Source organism: Nomascus leucogenys, chromosome 22a (assembly GCF_006542625.1).
Source record: "Nomascus leucogenys isolate Asia chromosome 22a, Asia_NLE_v1, whole genome shotgun sequence".
Classification (NCBI taxonomy): Eukaryota; Metazoa; Chordata; class Mammalia; order Primates; family Hylobatidae; genus Nomascus; species Nomascus leucogenys.
In genome coordinates this window covers 142193388-142215817 of record NC_044402.1, presented here as the reverse complement: position 1 = coordinate 142215817, position 22430 = coordinate 142193388, and the positions used below count along the sequence as shown (strand labels likewise).

At 58.3% G+C, this 22430-nt stretch overlaps 1 protein-coding gene across 1 annotated transcript in view; it reads right to left on the bottom strand.

The window, feature by feature from the left end:
• Positions 1-9346: 9346 nt before the first annotated feature.
• The window catches only part of LOC100598101 (D-2-hydroxyglutarate dehydrogenase, mitochondrial), a 32826-nt gene continuing 19742 nt past the window's right edge, over positions 9347-22430 (bottom strand). The window contains exons 9-10 of the mRNA XM_030802377.1: positions 19510-19675; positions 9347-10419 (exon numbers count right to left, since the gene is read on the bottom strand). Of these exons, the coding sequence (XP_030658237.1) occupies positions 10340-10419; positions 19510-19675 (246 nt within the window). The 3' untranslated portion in view covers positions 9347-10339. The remainder of the gene's footprint in view (positions 10420-19509; positions 19676-22430) is intronic.

The following is a 22430-nucleotide window of genomic DNA, read 5'->3' as shown; positions in this document are numbered from 1 at the left end:
TTCTTCACAATATGGTCACAACATCCACAGGAGGGGCCACCTAGGATGGTCCAGGCCAGGCAGCCGGCCCCACACCTCTCAGCCCTGTGACGGGGTGTCCTGGGCCAGTGTCCCAGCAGCTGGTCTTAAGTCACCCCTTAAAGGAAGGTAACTGAATTCATGGCGGCACATGCCCGGGGAGGCAGGGACCTGCCAGCGCAGGGACGGCTTCAAACTGCCCTGGAATCACCCCAGACAGGATGGCGAGCAGAAGGAAAACGCAAGGCATTCCTAGCCACACTCACCACCCCTCCAAACCTAAGTGGGAAGAAATCCACCTCCCCTCTGTTTACAGAAGGGAGACAGCACAGCGGAGCCCAGCCTCCCCCTCACCACCCACAGCCCCGGGAGCATCCTAAAGTGCACGCACGACCAACGCTCCAGCAAGCGCCCAGCACTCCCACCAACACGGCCCAGCCACGGGCCTGAGCCGCAGACCCAGGCCGGGAGGTCCCAAGCCCGGCAGGTCTCGCCCTCCCCGGCCGTCACACGGACACTCGAGCGTCTCCATACCACAGTGTTGGGAGGCAGCTTTCTCACTGGGCCCCACATCCCAGAACCCCCAAATACCCAGAAGCAGCCCCAAGCCTGGGCAGGAGGGGCCCCCTACTTCCGAAACGAAGCCAAGGCAGGTGAATTCAGGGAAGCCTGAGTAGGAACAGCCTCCAAATCCAAGTCATTTCCTTTGAAAGACAAACACAAAACCCCACTCCTGTCAGTCTCTCAGAATAGCCACAGATGAAACACTTTGTCCACCTGGGAGGGTCCAGGTGCCCCCCTTACCTCTGCAAGCCGCCCAGCATGGCCTCCAGCGAGGAGCAGTCGAGGATTCAGCTCCCCTGAGGTCCCACCACCTCGGCCCCTGGCGGCTCTGGGCTCCCCAGGACGCAGGCACAGGCAGGGTGCGGCTGTGGGGCAGGTGAACTGGAATCCTCAGAAGCTCACCTGCCTCCTGGGACGGCAGCCACACCCTCTCCCCCGCATCTCCATCGGAGGGCTCGGTTTTAACTGTTCTGTTCTCGGGAAGAACTGGCTGAGGGAGTCTGGGGAGCCCTCGATGGGCCCCTGTGTTCCCCAGGCCCTGGGAGGACCTGCCTGGGCCTACCCCTGCCCCCCTGCCCCACCCTCAGCGTCCACCCCCCGGGGGGCTTGGAGGGAGCTGTCCCCACCAGGGACCGGCTTGGTGGGCTCCAACAGCACAGCGAGGGCTTCTGGAATCAGAACTCAGGACCTGACACAGACGAGAGGGCAGAGGGCCCTGTGGCCATTGGGAGGATGAGCAAGGAAAGCTCAGCCCAATTCCCAGCTTCCTCCCCCTCCTCCCCCTCCTCGTCCTCCTCTTCTTCCTCCCCCTCCTCGTCCTCCTCTTCTTCCTCCCCCTCCTCGTCCTCCTCGTCCTCCCCCTCCTCGTCCTCCCCCTCCTCGTCCTCCCCCTCCTCGTCCTCCTCGTCCTCCCCCTCCTCGTCCTCCTCGTCCTCCCCCTCCTCGTCCTCCTCGTCCTCCCCCTCCTCGTCCTCCTCGTCCTCCCCCTCCTCGTCCTCCTCTTCTTCCTCCCCCTCCTCCCCCTCCTCGTCCTCCTCTTCCTCCCCCTCCTCCCCCTCCTCGTCCTCCTCTTCTTCCTCCCCCTCCTCCCCCTCCTCGTCCTCCTCTTCTTCCTCCCCCTCCTCCCCCTCCTCGTCCTCCTCTTCTTCCTCCCCCTCCTCCCCCTGAACCTGCTTCACACCAAAAGAAAATCCGACTTTTTAAAATCTTGGGCTGGACAGTAAGTTTGAAATAGGACACAGAGGTGGAAAATAAATATAAATATTTGTTTAGATTTTATTGCATGAAAGTTCATTTCTCTTTTCAGGAAATAGATATTAATTCCGAGACAAGCAGCCACAGAAATGCTGCAACATTGTGACCAGGCACTACAGCAAATCCACAGGAAAACGCAAATGCTCCTCAGAGCTACCGGCCACGGGCCACGAGTCACCACCACCCTCGCCGCATCCCACCAGCCCTGGTGCCCGCCATGCCCTCCGACGCCAAGCTCTCCACATGGCTGGTCACCTTCCCACAACCCCTCCCTGTCGGTGCCAACTGAGCCTGGATTCTGGGATTGGCCCCAGCCCAAGGCGGCCTCCCTGCCCCAACCAGTGCCTGGCTCGGATGGGTGCAGGCCCCACAGCCATGGAGGCAGAAACGAGGGTGGGCTGAGGGGCTCAGAGGAGCGGCCAAGCAGACATGGACTCCCTGGCATCGGAGACCCTGGGCTGGGCGGCTGCTGGCGAGAGGCCCAGAGACCCCCGGCCTCCCTTCCCCATTTACCTCCACCTGCAGCCCAGGGGCCTGGCGTCCCTTAGGCATCACCCTCCCAGCTGCTCTGTAGACCTCCAGAGCCCGAGTCTGTGGGAGGGGCCAGCAGAGCAGCTCTGGTGCTAACGGCAAGCCGGGGGACGCCGCCAGGGCCTTGCTGGCACGGCTGGGCAGCTCTCCACCGGCGTGCCCTGCATCCTCCACATTCCACTATCCAGAGACATCCGTGTAGGTGTTCACTCCACCATTAAGGAGCCTCCCTGCTGCTTCCTCCACCCACCCTGCCCTAGGCTCAGCCTAGGAACGAAGAAGACGGCATCTCATGGGTCCTTACCCCAGAATCACCTTGGCCGAGCCACCATATTACAAACGGTGGGGCCGGTGGAGAGCAACTTGCCAGGGACACACGTCTGAGGGTCACAGCCTGAGGGTCACAGCCAGGCACCTCCCTACACACACCTGAGGGTCACGGCCGGGCACCTCCCTACACACGCCTGAGGGTCACGGCCAGGCACCTCCCTACACACGCCTGAGGGTCACGGCCGGGCACCTCCCTACACACGCCTGAGGGTCACGGCCGGGCACCTCCCTACACACGCCTGAGGGTCACGGCCGGGCACCTCCCTACACACGCCTGAGGGTCACGGCCGGGCACCTCCCTACACACGCCTGAGGGTCGCGGCCGGGCACCTCCCTACACACGCCTGAGGGTCGCGGCCGGGCACCTCCCTACACACGCCTGAGGGTCACGGCCGGGCACCTCCCTACACACGCCTGAGGGTCACGGCCGGGCACCTCCCTACACACGCCTGAGGTCACGGCGGGCACCTCCCTACACACGCCTGAGGGTCACGGCCGGGCACCTCCCTCCCAGGTCAAAGTCCCCAGCTCTCCAGATCCCAAGTGACTTATGGGGCCTGCGCAAGAAGTGTGGGCCTGGGCAGGAGGTCCTCAGCCACCAGCCACCTTCACCCCCTGCTGGGGCAGACAGGGACAGTGCGGTGTGGCGTGGAGTGGCGGCCCCAGCCCCAGGCTGGGAAAGGGACAGAGGCCCGGCGGCCAGAGGGAGGAGGCTGCCTGTTGCCAGTGGGGCCCTGCTGGGAGCCCCAGGGAGTCAGGGTGTGTCTGCCCAGCCCCAGCTCCCTGCTAAGAATCAGCCGCTCTGGCAGCCTGCCTGGTCCACGGTGACTCAGGAACACCAATCAAATGCACACGTCGTTTGCCAGAGCAGATGCCCACACCCCCATGGCAGAGCCCTAACCCCTGGGGTGGGGGCGGGGCTGGCTGGAGGCCCCTCGGCTGCTTCGTGTAAGGGACAGGTCCACATGCCCAGGAACCCGCCTCCATCGGCATCCGCATCGCCATGCCCATGTGCTCCAGTGTGTGGCCTGGTCCCACCAGGAGGGCTGCACCCACCAGACCCAAGGCTGGGGAGCAGCCGGGGAGCAGCCGGGGAGCAGCCGGGAGCAGCCGGGAGCAGCCGGGAGCAGCCGGGGAGCAGCTGGGAGCAGCTGGGGCGCATGCACGTTGCCCTCTTCAGCCGACACTGCAGGCGGGTGGGCAAGCCCAGGGCCACCTCGGGGCAGGGGCAGACAAAGGATGGAGTCAGCTTCTGGGTCTCAGATCCCAGGTCCGGAGCTGCAGGAAGGAAGTCTCCTGCCCTGGGGCAGGCAGTGGTCGACTGTGGGCTGGGGGCTGGCAGGAGGGGGGCCCCTACAGAACTCCCGGCCAGTCCTTCACCAGTCCAGGGCCACCCATCCGCCACATCCACAGAGGGACCAGGCCACAGCCCCCAGCCCTGTGCTTTGAAGTGGGCCCTGCTCCACAGTCTCTGCTTTCCAGAGTCAAGGGGCAAACCCTCACCACCAGGAAGAACAGGTTTCACCCCTTCCACCGGTGACGCTGAACATCCCTGGCCGCTGTGCACCCCATTCCCTCCCTGTCCCCAGAGCCCCAAGGCCCCAGGGCCGTGGAACCCGGAAGGTGGCTCCAGGTGCCACACACTTTGCCAGAAACAAAGGGAGCATCACCTCGCTTCCTGGCCTCTGTTTGCACAGCCGCTGGCACAGGGCCCATGGGGAGGGGGCAAAGCAGGAGCCAGGAGGCCGTCTGAGGACCTGCCCACAGCCCAACAGGACCCCAGCCCTGTCAGGCCGCACCCGGGCACACCCAGGAGGCACTTGCATGCCCGTCTGCCAGGCTGGGCACTGTTCTAGAAACTTCACAGCAACTCTTGATCTCCCAGAAGGGCAGGTGGGGAGACAGGGCCCATGCTCCCTCGAGAGGATCCCCCTCTGGGGGTGCCTGCAGGAGGGCAGAGCCCTTGACTGTGGGACTGCCAGGACCATGACCCCTACCAGCCCTCGTGGCCTCCTGGGTCCTGCCCTGGTCTGTCCTCCCCACACCCTGAGGTCCAAGGGGCAGTGTCGGGGAGCACTGCCAAGGGCTTGCGCCCGCCCTGGGTCTGACCGGCTACCAAAGCGAGGAAGGGCCCATCTGGGGCCTCAGCCTGGGAGCAGACAGCCGCCCCAGCTCCTTGCATGTGGGTCCAAGGAAAAGAGTGGGAGGGCTCAGGTTTGGGATGCTCCACCAGGAGGAACCTGGCCCAGGGACTAGGTGTCAGGAGGGCTCTCCTAAGACAGCCCCGGGCCTCCCGGCCCCTCCACCTGCCCCCAACCCTCAATTCAGGCTCCTGGTCTACCCCAAGGTTCCCCAGCCCTCCCCACCCTGGGCAGCACCACATTCTTGCAGCTATTTGCTCTCGGCCTCCCTGTCCAGCTCCTTTTTATTTTTCCAGAGAGGGTCTCGCTCTGTCACCCAGGTTGGAGTGCAGTGGTGCAGTCACGTGGGGCTCCCCACAGCCTTGACCTCCTGAGCTCAGGCTTGTCCCTCCTCCCTGTAAGAGCCTCCTGCAGCTGGAACTCTAGGTGCATGCCACCGCGCCTGGCTATTTTTAATTTTTGGCAGAGACAGAGTCTCACCATGTGTGCTCAAGCTGTTCTCAAACTCCTGGGCTCAAGCAATCCTCCCACCTCGGCCCCTCAAAGTGCTGGGATTCCAGGCGTGAGCCACCGCGCCTGGCCCTGGACCGGCTCCTTGAGGAATCATTTTTCATTCCTCTGCGTTGTTTGGGCGGGTGTGGGGGTGGACAGGCCTGCCACACAGGCAGCTTCAGGGTCCCAGAAGGTCAGTGGTACCCCAAGGGACCTAGGCCGAGGGTAGGGCCTTTGCAGGTCACAGGCGCTCAGAGGCAGCAGAACAGGACCTAAACCCTGAGTGCTCAGGAAAGCAGCTGGCGTGAAGCCGCATTGCTGGGGGGCCAACGCGCCAGGCCAGGTGGGCAGAGCCCTGGTCACTGGTCGTTAACGTGCCTGCCATCTGGGTCCAGACCCACTGCCCTGCACGCCTGTCACCTCTGCCTCCATGTGGGCGAAAGTACCTAGGTGCCGAGGCAAGAGACTGAAGGCACAAACTGTTTCAGTATAGTAAATAGTTAGAATAAGAATAGTCATAATACAAATTAGATAGAGATGATCATGGACAATTATCAATCATTATTATAAACATTATTAATCATTAGCTTTTAATATTACTCTTTGTTGCATTTCATACTCCTCCTGTACTCCGGGTTCCTCTTTGAAGTTCGTAGCAGATAGCAGTAAAAGAAATAGTGAAAGTCTTAAAGTCTTTGATCTTTCTTATAAGTGCAGAGAAGAAAACGCTGACGTTTGCTGCCTTCCCGCTCTGCTTTAGCTACCTAAGAGGGAAGGGCCCCCTGTCCTGTAATCACGTGCCTTACTTCACCTTGTCAATCACTTAGAAGATTCACCCTCCTTACCCTGCCCCCTTGTCTTGTATGTAATAAATATCAGCGGGCCCAGCCGTCTGGAACCACTACCGGTCCCTGCGTCTTGATGGTAGTGGTCCCCGGGGCCCAGCTGCTTTCTCTTTATCTCTTTATCTTGTGTCTTTATTTATTACAATCTCTCATCTCCACAGGAACCCTCAGGGGCCTGCGGGGTCACAGGGGCCCCAACCCCAAACCCTTCCACTGGGTGCTGAGTCCACAACCGTCAGACACCCCTGGGTCCCGACCACTTGCCCTTCTGCTTACAGGAAACTGGCTCCCCCAGGGGCTCTCCCAGGGGCAGCCGTCCTGGGGGAGGGGAGGGGCGGGCAGTCTTCTCCCCCACACTCCACTCTCCCTGGGGCTGAGACCACCAGGCCCGCACCCTCTCCCCTCTCCCCTGCTGCACACGGGCAGCTCTGGCCCTGCCTGGGGCCCCTCCCGCCACTCTCCTGGCCCCCTCCTCGGCCTCAGCTCAGGGGCCCTGGTTGTGTAACATCTTCTCACGTTGCAGCAGCTTAGAGGTCTTAATGTGACAATCACCAGTTTCTAATCCGAACACAAAGGCCACCCCTCGGCACCTACCCCACCCCGACGACCCTGGCTGGATCCGCTGCAGAATTCCATCAGAACCTGCCTGGCGGGAGCCGCTGCGGAAAGAACAAAGGAACAGGGTCCTCCCCACACACTCTGCTCTTCATTGCTCTTTCCGCGTGGCTGCAGGCCTTGTCAGAGCCTCTGGCTGGGAGGTTGGGGTGGTGTGGAATTTTCTGCGCGTCTTTTACACACACCTGACCACGGACGCTCAACGCCGTACATGGCCGCTGGCGGAGCTGTCTCCGGGGCACCAAGGCCGGTGGCCGGCCTCACACAGATCCACCGAGTTCTCCCGCATTGGCGTCACTGTGTTAACTCCGCGGGTTGCGAGGCACACAGTCTGCCTGGATGTGATCGGGTCTCATCAGGTTTTCCCGCTGTCAGGTAGAGAAATCTAACAGGTTTCTGGCATGTGAAAACTGGCCTCCCATCCACCACACAGTGTGGGTTTTCCTCACGGCAGACAGGCCGTTCTTCGGGCCAGCTCGGGCCAGCCAGGTGTCTCACCGGCACCTGCTTCGCCTGGCTGTGTTGCAGTTCACATCATCTAAAGGAACAAAAGTAAAGCCTGAGGGGGATCTAAGAAGCCCCTCTCCCCATTGCTGGATAAACTGGAGGCGAACATGGCAGGGCAGGGCAGCAGCGGAGACGGCGGGACTCAGCCACAGAGCTCCGGGAACAAGTGCCCACGGCTGGTGGCAGGGCTGGCACTGGCAGGACATGCCCGGCACTGGCCTGCTCCGGCCCAATGGCCACCGCAGCCTCCTGGAGCCAGACCCCAGGGAAGAGCAGCCATGGCCTCTTCCTCCTCCAACAGTCCTGGGACTGTGTCTGCTTTCCCAGTCCCCAGAGGCCCAGCGGCAGGCAGTGTGGACGCAGAGGTCCTGCTCTCCCAGGGTCCAGAGGGCACTAGAGGAAGGAATCCCTCCTCCGCCCTCAGCAGGCAAGGCCAGGCCTCTGCAGCCCCACAGCCCATGCTGAGCCCAGATCCTCACGGCAAGCCCGGGGCTCTGGGCTTTTCGCTGTCACCCGGCTGGCCTCTCCAGCAACAGGAGTGAGCATTTAGACCATGGCCAGGGCCGGAGGTCCTTAGGAGAGCAGTGGACCCCAGGTCTGAGAATCACAAGTCCCTACCCGGGGTGGGACGTGGGGTCGTGCGGCCAGCATGGGCAGAAGCTTGAAAGCCCCCCAAGTCACCCCTGGGCCAGCAGCAGCCACCCAGGGCAGGAGGGCAGGTGCACAGCCAGGGTCAGCGGGTCAGCAACTCCCCCTGGCCTGCGGCCTGCCCAGCAGGGACCATGTGCCCAGTAGCAGAGACTGAAGGGCAGGAGCCGCCAGCTGACCTCAGAGGACACGAGTGGCTGACCTCGGGGGACACGGGCACACGCTGTGGGGCTTTGTGCCAGGCACCCATGGGGCCTCGGGTCTGCTCTGTGCAACAGATACTGTAGGGCTGCCCATGGGTACCCAGCCTGGGATGGCAGAACAGTGGCCAGAGCCCAGGGACAGAGCTGGGCCTTGGCCAGCAAGGCAGGACAGCCCCAGGTGCCCCCAGGCACAGCAGGAAGTAGCCCAGGCATCGAGCGGGACCCACTGGCTCTGCTGGGCCAGCATCAAAGTGCCCCTGATTTGTGCCTTCAAAGCATGCTGGATCGGCTGGACACAGAGGCTCACGCCTGTAATCCCAGCACTTTGGGAGGCTGAGGCGGGCGGATCATGAGGTCAGGAGATCGAGACCATCCTGGCTAACACGGTGAAACCCCGTCTCTACTAAAAATACAAAAAATTAGCCGGGCTCGGTGGCAGGCGCCTGTAGTCCCAGCTACTTGGGAGGCTGAGGCAGGAGAATGGCGTAAACCCGGGAGGTGGAACTTGCAGTGAGCTGAGATCACGCCACTGCACTCCAGCCTGGGCGACAGAACGAGACTCCGTCTCAAAAAAAAAAAATTATCTGGGCATGATGGCTCACACCTGTACTCCCAGCTACTCAGGAGGCTGAGGTGGGAGGATCACTTGAGCCCAAGAGGTCGAGGCTGCAGTGAGCTGTGACTATACCCCTGCACTCCAGCCTGGGTGACAGAGTGAGATCCTGTCTCAAAAAAAAAAAATCATGCTGGCCCAAGGCCCCCACCCACCCCCCGAGGACCTCCACCAGGAGGACGTGGCCTGTCCACACAGAGGCCCCGGCTAGGCAGGCGCGCTCTGCAGGGCAGTGGGTCAGAGGTACGTCTCCCCCTCTGAGCAGGATCCGAGGTCCTCAATGCCCACAGGGACAGGAGGGGCCCATGGATCCACCTCGGTCAGGCCCAGCCGCTGAGGACCTCCAGGGCCACCAAGGGCTACGAGGTGCCCGTTCCATGTCCAGGCCTGCCCTGTGCAGCCGGTGGGAGCTCAGCCGCCACCAGGACAGTGCACGGGGACAGGAGGCACAGTGACAGTCACAGTAGCGTCAGGCCCGGCCACACTATGGCCCCAGTGGTCCAGGGGCTGTGGGAATGGGATGCACAGGCCCTTCACAATGGGCTCTGAAAGATGATTTTCCAGTAACAGAAGCAAAGAGAAGGCTGCAACCAATTCAGATTTTTACTGGACATTCATGACAGAAAGAGATGTGCGTCCAGCTGCGTCGCCCAGCCCATCCGCTGCCCAGGGCGGCTGACGAGCAGAAACGCACGCTGCAGCGGCCCTTGCCCGTGCCAGGGCCTCGCCCGCAGCACCACACATTCTTTGTAGAAGCAGAACCCGAGACTCAGAGCACAGCTTGTCCTGATAACTGTCTTCCCAGCTGGCAGCCCTCTAGAAGGGGCGGGAAATGACATTTCTGTCACTCAGGCCCAGACATAAGCCACAGTCACCCTCCCAAGGGAGTCCACGGCCTGAGGGACCCGGCTCCATTCAGCAGAGCCACAGCCCTCGGGTCCTCTCGGCAACCCACGATCACGGCCCATGGGGTCCTGCCCACAGCCCCCCGCTGCCCACGCATGCCCGGGGAACGAGCAGCAAATAGGTGGAATAACCACCCAGTGCCTCTCCCCAGGCTGCAGCAGGCAAGGTGGAGCCAGGGACCACTACCACGCAAGTGAAACCCAGCCCCGCTTCCACGTGGGCAAAGCTGCCGCCACGCCGGCCTGTCCAGGATGGCTGCAGACGCCCCACCTCGCCCTGCAAAGGAGGGAGCCTGCCGCGCTCCCCATTCTGCCAGACGCTCCTGCCCGAGGGCCTGCGTCCGGCAGTTCCCCAATGGGGTCTCCCGGTCCCTTCGACCAGGTGCCTGGTCCCCTGCCCACTGCTGGCTCACCACTCAGAGCCACCACAACACCCTCGCCCGAGAGCCATCCGCTGACCCCCAGTGGGCCTTGGCAGCAGCGGGAGCGGCCATCAGGCCTGGCTGGGCAGCGTCTTGTAGGGGTTGAGGATGCCCTTGGGGTCCAGCAGGACCTTGAGCTGCTGCATCAGCTGCAGGACCTCGGGGGGCTTGCTGTAGCCCAGGACATCCCTCTTCCTGAAGCCCACGCCGTGCTCCGCGCTGACGCTGCCCTGCTGCCCGGCCGTCCCCTCCTACACGTGGGGCTCCAGGGCACCCAGGAGCGACGGGCTGAAGGCCTCCGCTGTCACGTTGAGGTGCAGGTTACCATCTCCTGGAGGAACAAGGGCACACGGGTCAGGCTGGGCAGGGCAGCCCCCAGGACCCCACTCCTCCCCCAACAGCCCCTCCCCAAGATCCCCTCCCCAGCAACCCCGAGACCCCTGGCTGAGCCTCACCCTCATGCCACTCATCCCGGACGTGCTGACCCCTCCTCTGGGGCCGCTGCTACCTTGGCTTCTCCCTGCTTCTGTCCCCAAGTTCTCCCCGCTTCCTACTCCCTCTGCCCAGGGCCCCCATCTCCTCAGGCGGAGAGTGACCACATGAGTTACCGCAGGGCCCACCACTGCCTCCCTCCCGAGCTGGAAGAGCCCAGACCGTCTCCCAGTCTGTACCCCCAGCACCTGGTCAGATGGAGGGGTCCACAGTGGCGCCCAGGGCAGCTCTATCTGGATGCCCCCACCCCACAGGCGTCACCCCTGGAGCTGCCCAGCCAGTGCCCACTGCAGACGAAGCCCTGGCTCCCAGCCGCCTCCTCTCTGGTCCACTTACCCCACACTGAGTCCCCAGGGCAGTGGCTCTCCAAGCACACCCTGGCCCTGGCCCGCCCCACGCACAACCTCCTCTTCTGACCTCAGAGGTCAAGAAGGCGACGGCTCAGAGAAGAGGCTGGGGAGCGCCAGCGTCAGAGTCAAGTGAGGACCCCAGCCCACCTCCGGGCCAGCAGGAGAGGGAGCCAGAAACCAACCAGCTCAAGGGCTGCCCAGACGAGGCCAGTGGCTTTTAACGCAGAGGTGCACACTGAGGAGGAGCCCCAGAGGCAAACAAGGACGCACCACCCCAAACTGTGCCATGTTGGGGTGAGGGCTGTTTTCCCACAAGGGCAACTGAGAAGCGGCAGATCCAAGAAAAGCTCCCCCAACTCAGGTCCTGCCTCAGAGCAGCACAGGAATGACTGACAAGGGCAAGGCCCCTCCCTCCACCAGAGCCGACAAAGGTCAAGGCAGCTTCAGGCCCTGCCGTCCTCTGCCAGCTCCCTGCCTCCTCCGAGATGCCACCTGGAGACTCATAGTCCATGTCCTGTCATGTGACGTCCCTAAAACTTGACTGTTTGTTGAAGACGCCACGTGGGCCTGAATTCACAGCCAGCTCTTTGAGAATCACTCATTCCCTGGCCACTCCCAAGTAGATGTGAAACATGCACGTCATGAGCCTCTGTATTTCTCCTGTTAATCTGCCTGTAGCTGCAGGGTCCATCCCAGCTGGGAACTCGAAAGGGTAGACAGAAAACGATTTCTCCATCTCTACGAGAACAAACGCGAGGCAGGGAGCACAGCAGGGACCCCTCCCACAGTCCCCACCCCTCACAGTCCCCGCCCCTCTCCCAGTCCCCGCCCCTCCCACAGTCCCCACCCCTCTCCCAGTCCCCGCCCCTCCCAGTCCCCACCCCTCCCAGTCCCCGCCCCTCTCCCAGTCCCCGCCCCTCCCACAGTCCCCGCCCCCCCACAGTCCCCGCCCTTCCCAGTCCCCACCCCCCTCAGTCCCCGCCCCACCCACAGTCCCCGCCCCTCACCGTCCCCGCCCCTCACACCGTCCCCGCCCCTCACACCGTCCCCGCCCCTCTCACCGTCCCCACCCCTCCCACAGTCCCCACGGACGCGTGCTCAGGCCAGAGAGGGCTGAACACAACCCCTGCCCAGGGACTTGCCCAGGAAGGGCTGGTTGTGAAAGAAGAAAAACCACATCCACAGAATGTGTTCGTTTTGTTTTGTTTTTTTGAGACAGGGTCCCCCTCTGTCACCCAGGCCAGAGGGCAATAGAGCAATCCTAGCTCACGCTTCAACCTCCTGAGCTCAAGCAGTCCTCCTACCTCTGCCTCCTGAGTAGTTGGGACTTCAGGCATGTACCACCATGCCTGGCTGATTATTTTTTTTGTAGAAACAGCGGGTGGCGGGGAGGGGGGGGCCGGTCTCACCATGTTGCCCAGGCTGGTCTTGAACTCCTGACCTCAAGCAATCCTCCCACCTCAGCTTCCCAAAGCGCTGAGATTACAGGCGTGAGCCACGTGCCTGGCGTCCACGAAGTATGTGAATACAGTCACGCTTCATAACAACGTTTCCCCCCAACACCAGACCACAGAGATGATGCTGGTCCCATGACATTAAAATGGAGCTGAAAAATTGCCATCACCTTAATGATGATGTCACCATGTTGTAGCACAATTACTTGTTAATATCAGTTTAGTGTAGCCTCAGTGTGCGGTGTTTATAAAGTCTAGAGTAGAGTAGGGTCATCTCCTAGGCCTTCGCAATCCCTCACCCCTCACCGACTGCCTCGCCAGAGCAACCTCCAGTCCCGCGAGACCCACTCGTGATGAGCAGCCCACGCAGGTGTGGCATTTTACCTTTTATACCGTATTTTTATGGTCCCTTTTCTAGGATTAGCTTTTGTGTTCAGGCACATACTCAGCATCATGTCACAACTGCTTCCGGAATTAAGTGGATGACAGCTGTGGTTTGTCACCTAGGGGCAATGGCTACACCACACAGCCTTGGGGTGGAAGAGGCTGTCCCATCTGGGTGTGAGTGCCCTCCGTGATGTTCGCACAAAACGAAACCACCTAATGACACATTTCTCAGGACGCATCCCCATCACTCAGCAACACCCAACTGTATTCCCAAGCAACCGCCAGCCTGCACCCGGAACTCACACTGCCTCGGGTCCCAAAGGCTGAGAATGCGCAGATTAAAGAGGTTCCGGGCGGGGCCCAGGCCCTCACCCTCCCCACCCACTGCAGAAGCAAACCACCTCCCCTGCAGGCCTCAAATAATTCCTACAGATAAAAATCTAACGAATATGAGCTCATGCCAAAAATCACACACACAAGAAGACAAACCACCACGGGTAAGGTCAGAATCAGACCCACAAACACCTCAGACGCTGTCATTTCCAGACACAGAACACAAATGTGTCGTGTAAAGAAATAAGACAAAAATATAAAACCAAAAAATCTGACCAAGCAATTTTTAAATATCCACGCCAATCTTCCGGAGATGAAACGCATCATGGCTGGCCTGTGGACCTTAGCAGACAGGTCTGACGGCCGATCACACACGGCAGAGAACGCCAAGCTGGAGACACTGCAAATAGCATCCAAACGCCAGAGGCGGGACCCTGGCAGCGGCGGACAAGAAACGAGGGCGCTCGGACTGAGTTCCAGGAAGAGAACAGAGGGAGGGAGAAACGGTGTTTGAAGAGACTCTGGTGGCTGAGGAATTTCTAAAGCCAGCAAGACCCCAGGGCCCCACAAGTGCCAGGCAGGTAAACAAACACTCACCCGGCCGACACCCGGCCGAACCAGAGTGAAACCGCGAAACCCCAAAGACAACGGAAGGAGCTGAAAGCAGCCAAAAGGAAAAAGCGGGCCGGGCGCGGCAGCTCACGCCTGCAATCCCAGCACTTTGGGACACCGTGGCAGGTGGATCACGAGGTCAGGAGTTCGAGACCAGCCTGGCCAATATGGTGAAACCCCATCTCTACCAAAAATACAAAAATTAGCTGGGCGTGGTGGCGCACGCCTGTAATCCCAGCTGCTCGGGAGGCTGAGGCAGGAGAATCGCCTGAACCCGGGAGGCAGAGATTGCAGTGAGCCGAGATCGCACCACTTCACTCCAGCCTGGGTGACAGAGCGGGACTCCATCTCAAAAAAAAAAAAAAAGAAAAAAAGGAAAAGAAAAAGAAAGAAATTATTTATTTCCCTCCATTCTCTCCATTCCCCCGAGGGGAACAGCCCTGCACTGAGGCTGTCTCCGCACCAGCAGACATCAGAAGAGAGAACAGAGGCTCCCTTCTGCCACTGGGAAGCAACTGTCAACCCAGAACCACTGAAATCCACTGAGGAAAAGACATTTTCATCAACTAAATCAGTACATTTCCAGACAAAATCTGAGCTGTTCCGTCACCTATTTTTCCATGCCAGGGAAAATTCTGGAGGCTGAGATTCAAGCAGAAGCTGTGTGCAAACTGGCTACACAGAATCAGGACGGTGACATGGTGACAGGGTTATGCGTGACTGAACAAGGCAGAACCAGAATACACCACCGAACAGCATGCAGGGGCCCCTCAGTGTCCCTGGGGGACTGGATACAGGACCCCTCGGATATCAAAATCCTCAGATGCTCAAGTCTCTGACATGAAATGGCATGGGATTTGCATATAAACGACACACATCCTCCTGTATATTTTTTTTCTTGAGACGGAGTTTCGCTCTTTTGCCCAGGCTGGAGTGAAGTGGCACAACCTCGGCTCACTGCAACCTCCGCCTCCCAGGTTCAAGCAATTCTCCTGGCTCAGCCTCCCAAGCAGCTGGGATTACAGGCACACGCCACCACACCTGGCTAATTTTTGTATTTTTAGTAGAGATGGGGTTTCACTATGTTGGCCAGGCTGGTCTTGAACTCCTGACCTCCAGTGATCCACCCACTTTGCCTCCCGTACTGCTGGGATTACAGATGTGAGCCACCGTGCCCGGCCCCTCCTGTATACTTTAAATCACCTCTAGATTACTTACGATTCCTGGTACGATGGAAATGCTGTGTCTGTCACTGTTATACTACATCGTCTTTTGTTTATTTTTTATTGTTGTATTGTTATTTTTATGGTTGAATCTGCAGATGTGGAGCCCGCAAATACAGGGGCCACCATAAACTGGGGGGTAAACGACAGCCAAAGTGACGGGGCCCTGAAGTCCTCTCACTATGCAGCCATCAGGGCTCCCAGAGAGGCAGAACCAGCAGGATGTGTGTGTACAGACAGAGCGAGCAAGAGAGTGAGATTATACATCTTTAGAGAAAGATACAGAGAGAGAAAGATGGAGAGACACACTGAGAACAGAGAGATGACAGACACTGATTTTAATGAACTGACTCATGTGACTGAGGGAGCTAAGTCTAAAATCTGAAGTCCAAGTCAGCAGGCTGGAGATCCCAGCAGGAGCTGGTGCTGCAGCTCGAGTCTCCATCTGGGTCAGAATCCTCTCTTCCTTGAGAGATCTTAGATTTTTGCTCTTGTGGCCTTCGACTGATTGGGTAAGGCCCACCCATACTGTGGTGACGGCCTTCGACTGATTAAGGCCCATCCACACTGTAGCAAAGGCCTTCGACTGATTAAGGCCCACCCACACTGTGGCTACGGCCTTCGACTGACTGGGTAAGGCCCACCCACACTGTGGCAAAGGCCTTCGACTGATTGGGTAAGGCCCACCCACGCTAGCAAAGGCCTTTGACTCATTGGGTAAGGCCCACCCAGACTGTAGCAAAGGCCTTTGACTCATTGGGTAAGGCCCACCCACGCTGTGGTGGGAGATCTCCTGTACTCAACATCTGATTTAAATGTTAATCACACATAAAAAATATCCTCACAGAAACATCCAGACTGGAGTTTGACCAAACGAGGGTACCAGGGCCCAGACAAGCGGACACAGAGAATTCACCATCACACATTGTTTGGGAGGAAGATAGTGACTCTGATTAACCTCAAACCCAGAGGGCTAGAAATGCCCACTGTGGTGCTAGGGCAACCACCAACAGTTAGTAAACGGCAAAAAGCTAAATGACAAAGAACATAAACCAGAAGAAGAGCAAAATACAGAGGAAAAAACAGACAAGAAGTGAGAGACAAAGAGCAGGGTGAAGTAAACAAATCCAAACAGTGGGCCACAGCACGTGCTCAGCAGCCAAACGCTCTCATTCAAGACGGCAAACAAGCACGTGAGAAACCTGTCCGGGGGCGTCCACAAGAAACACATCTCAATCACTAAGGATGGAAAAGCTGAAACTAACAGGAGGAAAAACAACACGTCAGGCAAACACTAAATAAAAGAAAGTGAGCATCACTGTGTAATAAGCAAAGCAGACACCAAGGCAGCGGGCAATGCTGGAGACAAAGAGTGAGTCCATCGCGTTAGGAGATTCAGTTTCCCAGAACAAAGAGACGAACCTCATGTCCTGTGCCCCTAAGAACACGTCTCCAGAACTGGCAAAGCTACAGGAGGGACAGTAGTCTGTTGTCAGCGGATTTCTAACACCTCCCTCAGGGAGTGACAGGTCAGCAGGATGTAGAATGAACACGCGACGTATACATTTTATCTGATGGATCTGTACAAACACTGATTCCACCAACTGCAGAGAGCACATTCTTTTCAAGCCCTCCACAGTTATGAAAGCTGATCACAAGCCGGCCACTGACCAAGTTTCAAAAATCTGATCTGATACGGACCAAGTTTCCTGGGTATAATGCAATAAAAAGAAATCAATAATTTTTAAAATAACTAGAAAACCACCACGTTTGGAAATTAAGAAATACACGTCTGCATAACTCATGGGTCAAAGAAGAAATGATAATGCAAGCAGCAAATAATGCCAGGCACAGTACCTCACGCCTGTAATCTCTGGCTTTTAGAGGCCAAGGAGGGAGCATTGCTTGAGGCCCCGGAGTTCAAGACCGGTCTGGCCACACAACTGGCTCTACATGACTCTGGCTCTACATATATATGTATACATACACACACACACACACACACACACACACACACACACATATTATGTGTGTGGGGGGGGCGGTATACATCAGATCTCACTGTGTTGCCCAGGCTGGTTTAGAACTACTGGACTCCAGTGATCCTCCCACCTTGGCTTCTTGAAGTACTGAGATTATAGGCGTGAGCCACTGCACCAGGCCTACAAAAAATTTTTTTTTAGTTAGCCAGGCCTGCTGGCGTGTGTGAGGTGGCGGGCCTGCTTGATCCCAGAAGGTCGAGGCTGTGGTGAGCCACTGCACTACAGCCTGAGTGACAGCGAGACGCTGCCCCCACAAAAAAAAACGGTGTCGGGGGCATCCCACAAATGCTAGATACAAAGACAACAAAAGAATATTTGAACAACTTTATGCCGATATGGAAAAAAAATTAGCAATACCAATCTAGAAGAAAGCTTGAAAGTCCTACAGCTATTGAAGAAACAGAGCTATAATTTTAAAATACCCCCCCAAAAAACCTCCAGGCTATTCACGTTATGAGTTTGATACCAAAATCCAGCATGGACAGAAGAAAGGAACAGTGTGGAATAGAATCGCCCACCAAGACCCCCGTCAAAATGCCACACCAAACATAAACAAACTCATCTAGCAAGATACAAAAAGGATCATGGCCACCTTGGGCCTACCCCAGAAACACAGACTCCTCTGACTCCAGGGGGACCAATCAGTGTCACTTACCACACTGATTACAGGTAGACAAGCACCTGGTCACCATGGTGGATGCAGGAAAAGCAGTTTAAAAATTCAACATTCATTCTTGCTTTTTTTTTTTTCTTTTTTGAGATGGAGTTTCACTCTTGTTGCCCAGGCTGGAGTGCAATGGTGCAATCTCTGCTCACTGCAACCTCCGCCTCCTGGGTTCAAGTGATTCTCCTACTTCAGCCTCTCGAGTAGCTGGGATAACAGGTGCCCGCCACCATGCCCAGTTAATTTTTTGTATTTTTAGTAGAGACGGGGTTTCATCATGTTGGCCAGGCTGGTCTCGAACTCCTGACCTCAGGTGATCCACCTGCCTCAGCCTCCCAAAGTGCTGGGATTACAGGCATGAGCCACTGTGCCCGGCCCATTCTTGCTTTTACAAAGTAACAGAGGGCTCATTCCATTTCTGACCAAGATGGTCTGCTTCATCTGTGGCCAAGAGACACTGAAGTTACCTGAACAGGAGGAAGCCTCCTGGCTTGCGGTCATATTCTGAAATATTAGGGCTCCCGCACCCCTCTTCTCTGGATCATGCCCTTACCCCCTTCCCATTCAGGAGTCCTGCCTTCCTATCACAGAAGATTACCATCCATCTATGTCAAATCCTCCAGATGTACCCTTCCGCAGGCTGGGCAACTTTGGGCAAGTTACTTAAATTCTCTGAACCTGTTTACAGGTGTGTAAAAGGGAAGCAACACCAGTCCTGACAGCTGTTGTGCAGAGAACTTTCTCCACATCAGGTGCTTAGAATGATGCCTGGGACAGCACGGGTCCTTCGTAAGTGATACGTGTTATCATCGTCACGCACAAAACCCTAGACCCTCCTGTAACCACAGAGGTGGCACCTGAATCCCATTTACTGGCAGGTGGATGGAGGCTTCAGGTCAGTGACTCCAGTGCCACCAGGCCAGGGAAGAAGCCAGAGTGAGCACCTGTCAGGCCCCAAAGCCACGTTCCACACCCCCAGCCCTGCCCCCACCCCTGCCCTATAAGCTGACCTTTTAGACACCTCGCTCCAAGGCTCCAAAGAACTGACAGGAAAACAGCTGGGCACGGTGGCTCACTCCTGTAATCCCAGCACTTTGAGAGTCCGAGGTGGGCAGATCACCAGAGGTCAGGAGTTCGAGACTAGCCTGGCCAACATGGCAAAACCCTGTCTCTTCTAAAAATATAAAAATTAGCCAGGCCTGGTGGTGGGCGCCTGTAATCCCGGCAACTCGGGAGGCTGGGGCAGAATTGCTTGAACATGGGAGGTGGAGGTTGCAGTGAGCCGAGATTGCGCCACTGCACTCCAGCCTGGGTGACAAGAGTGAAACTGCGTCTCAAAAAAAAGAACTGATAGGATTGAAACATTTTCTTCCTATGAATTAATAGCTTGCAAGTTAAAGCATGATTTTTCTGCAAAAAAAAAGACGATCTGAACGTGGTTTTGAAACTCTCCCATCTGAAGGGGTAGCCGCAGCTGGGGGCTGCGCGCCAAGCACTGAAAAGGCCTTGGGGGCCGGGCCCTGTGAGAGAGCCCCTGAGACCCGCATCCCGGACTCTGGGGTTAAGGCTGATGCCCTCCAACCCTGCATCCCAGTGAAGATCCCAGAATGTTCTGGCTGAGCCATGCACTCTGCCATTAAAAGTGCAGGATGGCAGTCTTTTCCAAAATACTCAAAATGAGCCATGACAACGATTAGGATTTTCCCTTCCCTGTTAGACACCGTGGTCCTGCCAGTGTCTACGGGAGATATGCTAAGCCAGAGACCATGGTCCATCTGCCCTGCCTCGCAGCCTGGGGGGTGACGGTGACCGTGGCGCTCCCCACCAAGCACACACAGGACCGTGGCCCCGGGGCGCCGCTCACCGAGGTGGCCATAGCCCACCACATGCTTGGCGTGCGGGCCGAGGCGGGCGCGCAGGTCATTCACGATGTCGTAGAGCCGCTCCACGGGGAGGGAGAGGTCGTACTTGTACACGTAGCCGTCCCGGCTCAGCGCCTCTGTGATCCTTTCCCTCAGGGCCCACAGCATCTAGGGGATGAGACGAGATGAGACAAGGGCTGGCTATGGGAACGACACCCAGGGACGGGGGCACACTGCACGGGGTTAGGGCAGCAGCACGTTCTGCATCTTCACCAGGTGAGGCTCCGACCCCGGAATCGACCCCGGACAGCGAATGCCCCAGGTGAGGCTCCGACCCCGGAATTGACCCCGGACAGCGAATGCCCCAGGTGTGGCTCCGACCCCGGACAGCGAATGCCCCAGGTGTGGCTCCGACCCCGGAATCAACCCCAGACAGGGAACGTCCCAGGCTCCACGACAGCACCGAGCACCCTGGGACTCCGGCAGTCAGGCGGCTGGGACACCTCACAGAAGGGGGATAGCGATGACGGAAGGGGGAGGTGCCCACCTGCAACTTCAGCTCATGTCACGGCACGGAGTGGCAGGGGCCAGGGAAGGCCCTGAGGATGAGGATGGGCCTGGACACTCCCTGAACCAGGGCGGGGCAGGGTAGGGAAGGGGCGCAAAGAGTCACACAGGCAGTGGGGACGACAGCAGGGCCCAGGCAGCTCAAGGGGCATGTCGGGGTGGGAGGCAGGGACACGGCAGGCGGGCCACAGGGGAGGGAAGGACATGGTGGGCGGGTCGTGGGGGAGGAGGGACACGGCAGGCGGGCCAAGGGGGAGGAAGGATTCTGAGGAGGAGCAGACGGTGCTGGCTGAAGCGGAACCTGGGGCCAAATCCTGGGGCTCAGACAGATCGGCCTGTGGCTTGCTTGGAACTTCCACTGTGGAGATCTGTACCACGAGGAAGAGGACAGAGCCATCCTCTCTGGGCTGCAGGACCACCTCCCCCTGGAGGGTCCCACACAGGGCTCAAGCCCAGCACCTGCCCCTCCAGAGACCCCATCATTTCAGGAAATTCTAAGAGAAAGACTTGGCCGGGCGCAGTGGCTCACGCCTGTATTCCCAGAACTTTGGGAGGCTGAGGCAGGAGGATCACTTGAGCCCAGGAGTTTGAGACCAGCCTGAGCCACATAGGGAGACCCCGTCTCTTAAAAACAATAAAAATCAGCTGGGTTTGGTGGTGGGCACCTGTAGACTCAGCTACTCAGGAGGCTGAGGCAGGAGGATCGCTCGAGCCCAGGAGGTCGAGGCTGCAGTGAGCTGCGACTGTGTCACTGCACTCTAGCCTGGGTGACAGTGAGACCCTGTCTCAAAAAAAAAAAAGAAAAAAAAGACTCTGTTTTATTGAGATAACCACAATGCCACACTGACACTTAAAAAAATAACAACTCCTCACCACCACTGGGAATCCAGCCAGTGTCCAAAATTCCCCCATTTCCCCACCATCCATTTTTTATTTTTTTGAAGTCTTACCATGTTGCCCAGGCTGGTCTCAAACTCCTGGGCTCAAGTGACCCTCCTGCTTCGGCCTCCCAAAGCTCTGGGATTACAGGCATGAGCCACCGTGCCCAGCCCCTCTCATAAACTTTTAGAGCTAGTTTGGTCAGATCAGACCCTTGGGTCACACCATGCCCTGAGCAAGAGCACCTCCTACAGACCCTTCGTCACACCACACGTGCATGGCTGCAAGGCCGGCTTTCACCTCCACCGTCTGGCAGGCACCAGCTGCCTGCGGGGCCTTCTCACCTCCTCATCAGACCGGCCGCCCCATGTGTCCCCGTGGCCACAAGATGGGCTCTACCCTTGTCTGCTCATGCCTCAGTCACTCGGCTCCACACCCACCATCTCTGGAAGGTTTTAAAACATGGCAGGCACGTGCCCCTCAGGGCCTTGGTGCTCCTGCACCAGACTTTCTGCTCCCCACACCTCATCTTTGCTGAAATGACCCCTCAGGGTCATCTTTCCGGCCCTCCCGGCACTCCCAGGCACACCCCATGACCCTGCCTGGCCCTGCCCTCCTCCCCAGCGCTTCCTGGCTCTGAGGGGCCATGGGCTGGGCTTGTTTCTTCTGCTGCGTAAGTTTTATGGGGCAAGGCTTCTCCTGCCCTGGTCACTGCTGCCGCCCGGCAGGCACGGGGCACAGGAGGCATCTCCCTAACAGGTTTGCTAACTGAATGACACGTGACGGGTGGACAGGCAGTGCCAATGAGACCCGCCGTGGTCACTACTCAGAGGAGCCCGGGGCATCTGGCATGACCAGTGTGGCTTCCACTCGGGTGGGCTGAGGCTACAACGGGGCCTGGGCAGGGCTGAGAGTCCCCCGTTAAACGCAGGACCCCTGCGGCAGCGGCTGCACCTGCGCAAGCCCCATTGTCTCAACAAGTCCAAAAACCCAGGGCTCCCAGAAGGGAAAGACCACAGAGTGGAAGGCAGAATGCCTCAGGACCTGCCCAGAGCCTCGCCAACGCCGAACAACGGCACAGAAAAGCCTCAGGGCAACTGCACACAACCGCATATCCGGGCCAAGCCATTGAGCCGCACACCTAAGAAAGGGTGGTTTTGCTATCTGCATAAAACAAAGGCCAGATAACCTACCCGTCGAGCATGAGCCAGAATGAGGTACTGACAGACACGCAAGGCCTCTCCTAAACCTGTCCCAGGAAGCTTCTGGAGGTGACTTTGTAAACACAGGACCAGCCCCGCCCGGCCCTGTCCTGGTCATGAACCCGGCTCTGGGCATTAATGTTCAAGGCACAAATCTAGGACTGGACCAGGCTGTGGAGGGGCTGGGGACTGATATGCAGATGGGGGCACTGGGGACAGTCCGCCCTGGGGGTGGCGTGGGGGCTGGTAGAGAGGTTGGGGGTGTTGGGGGCAGC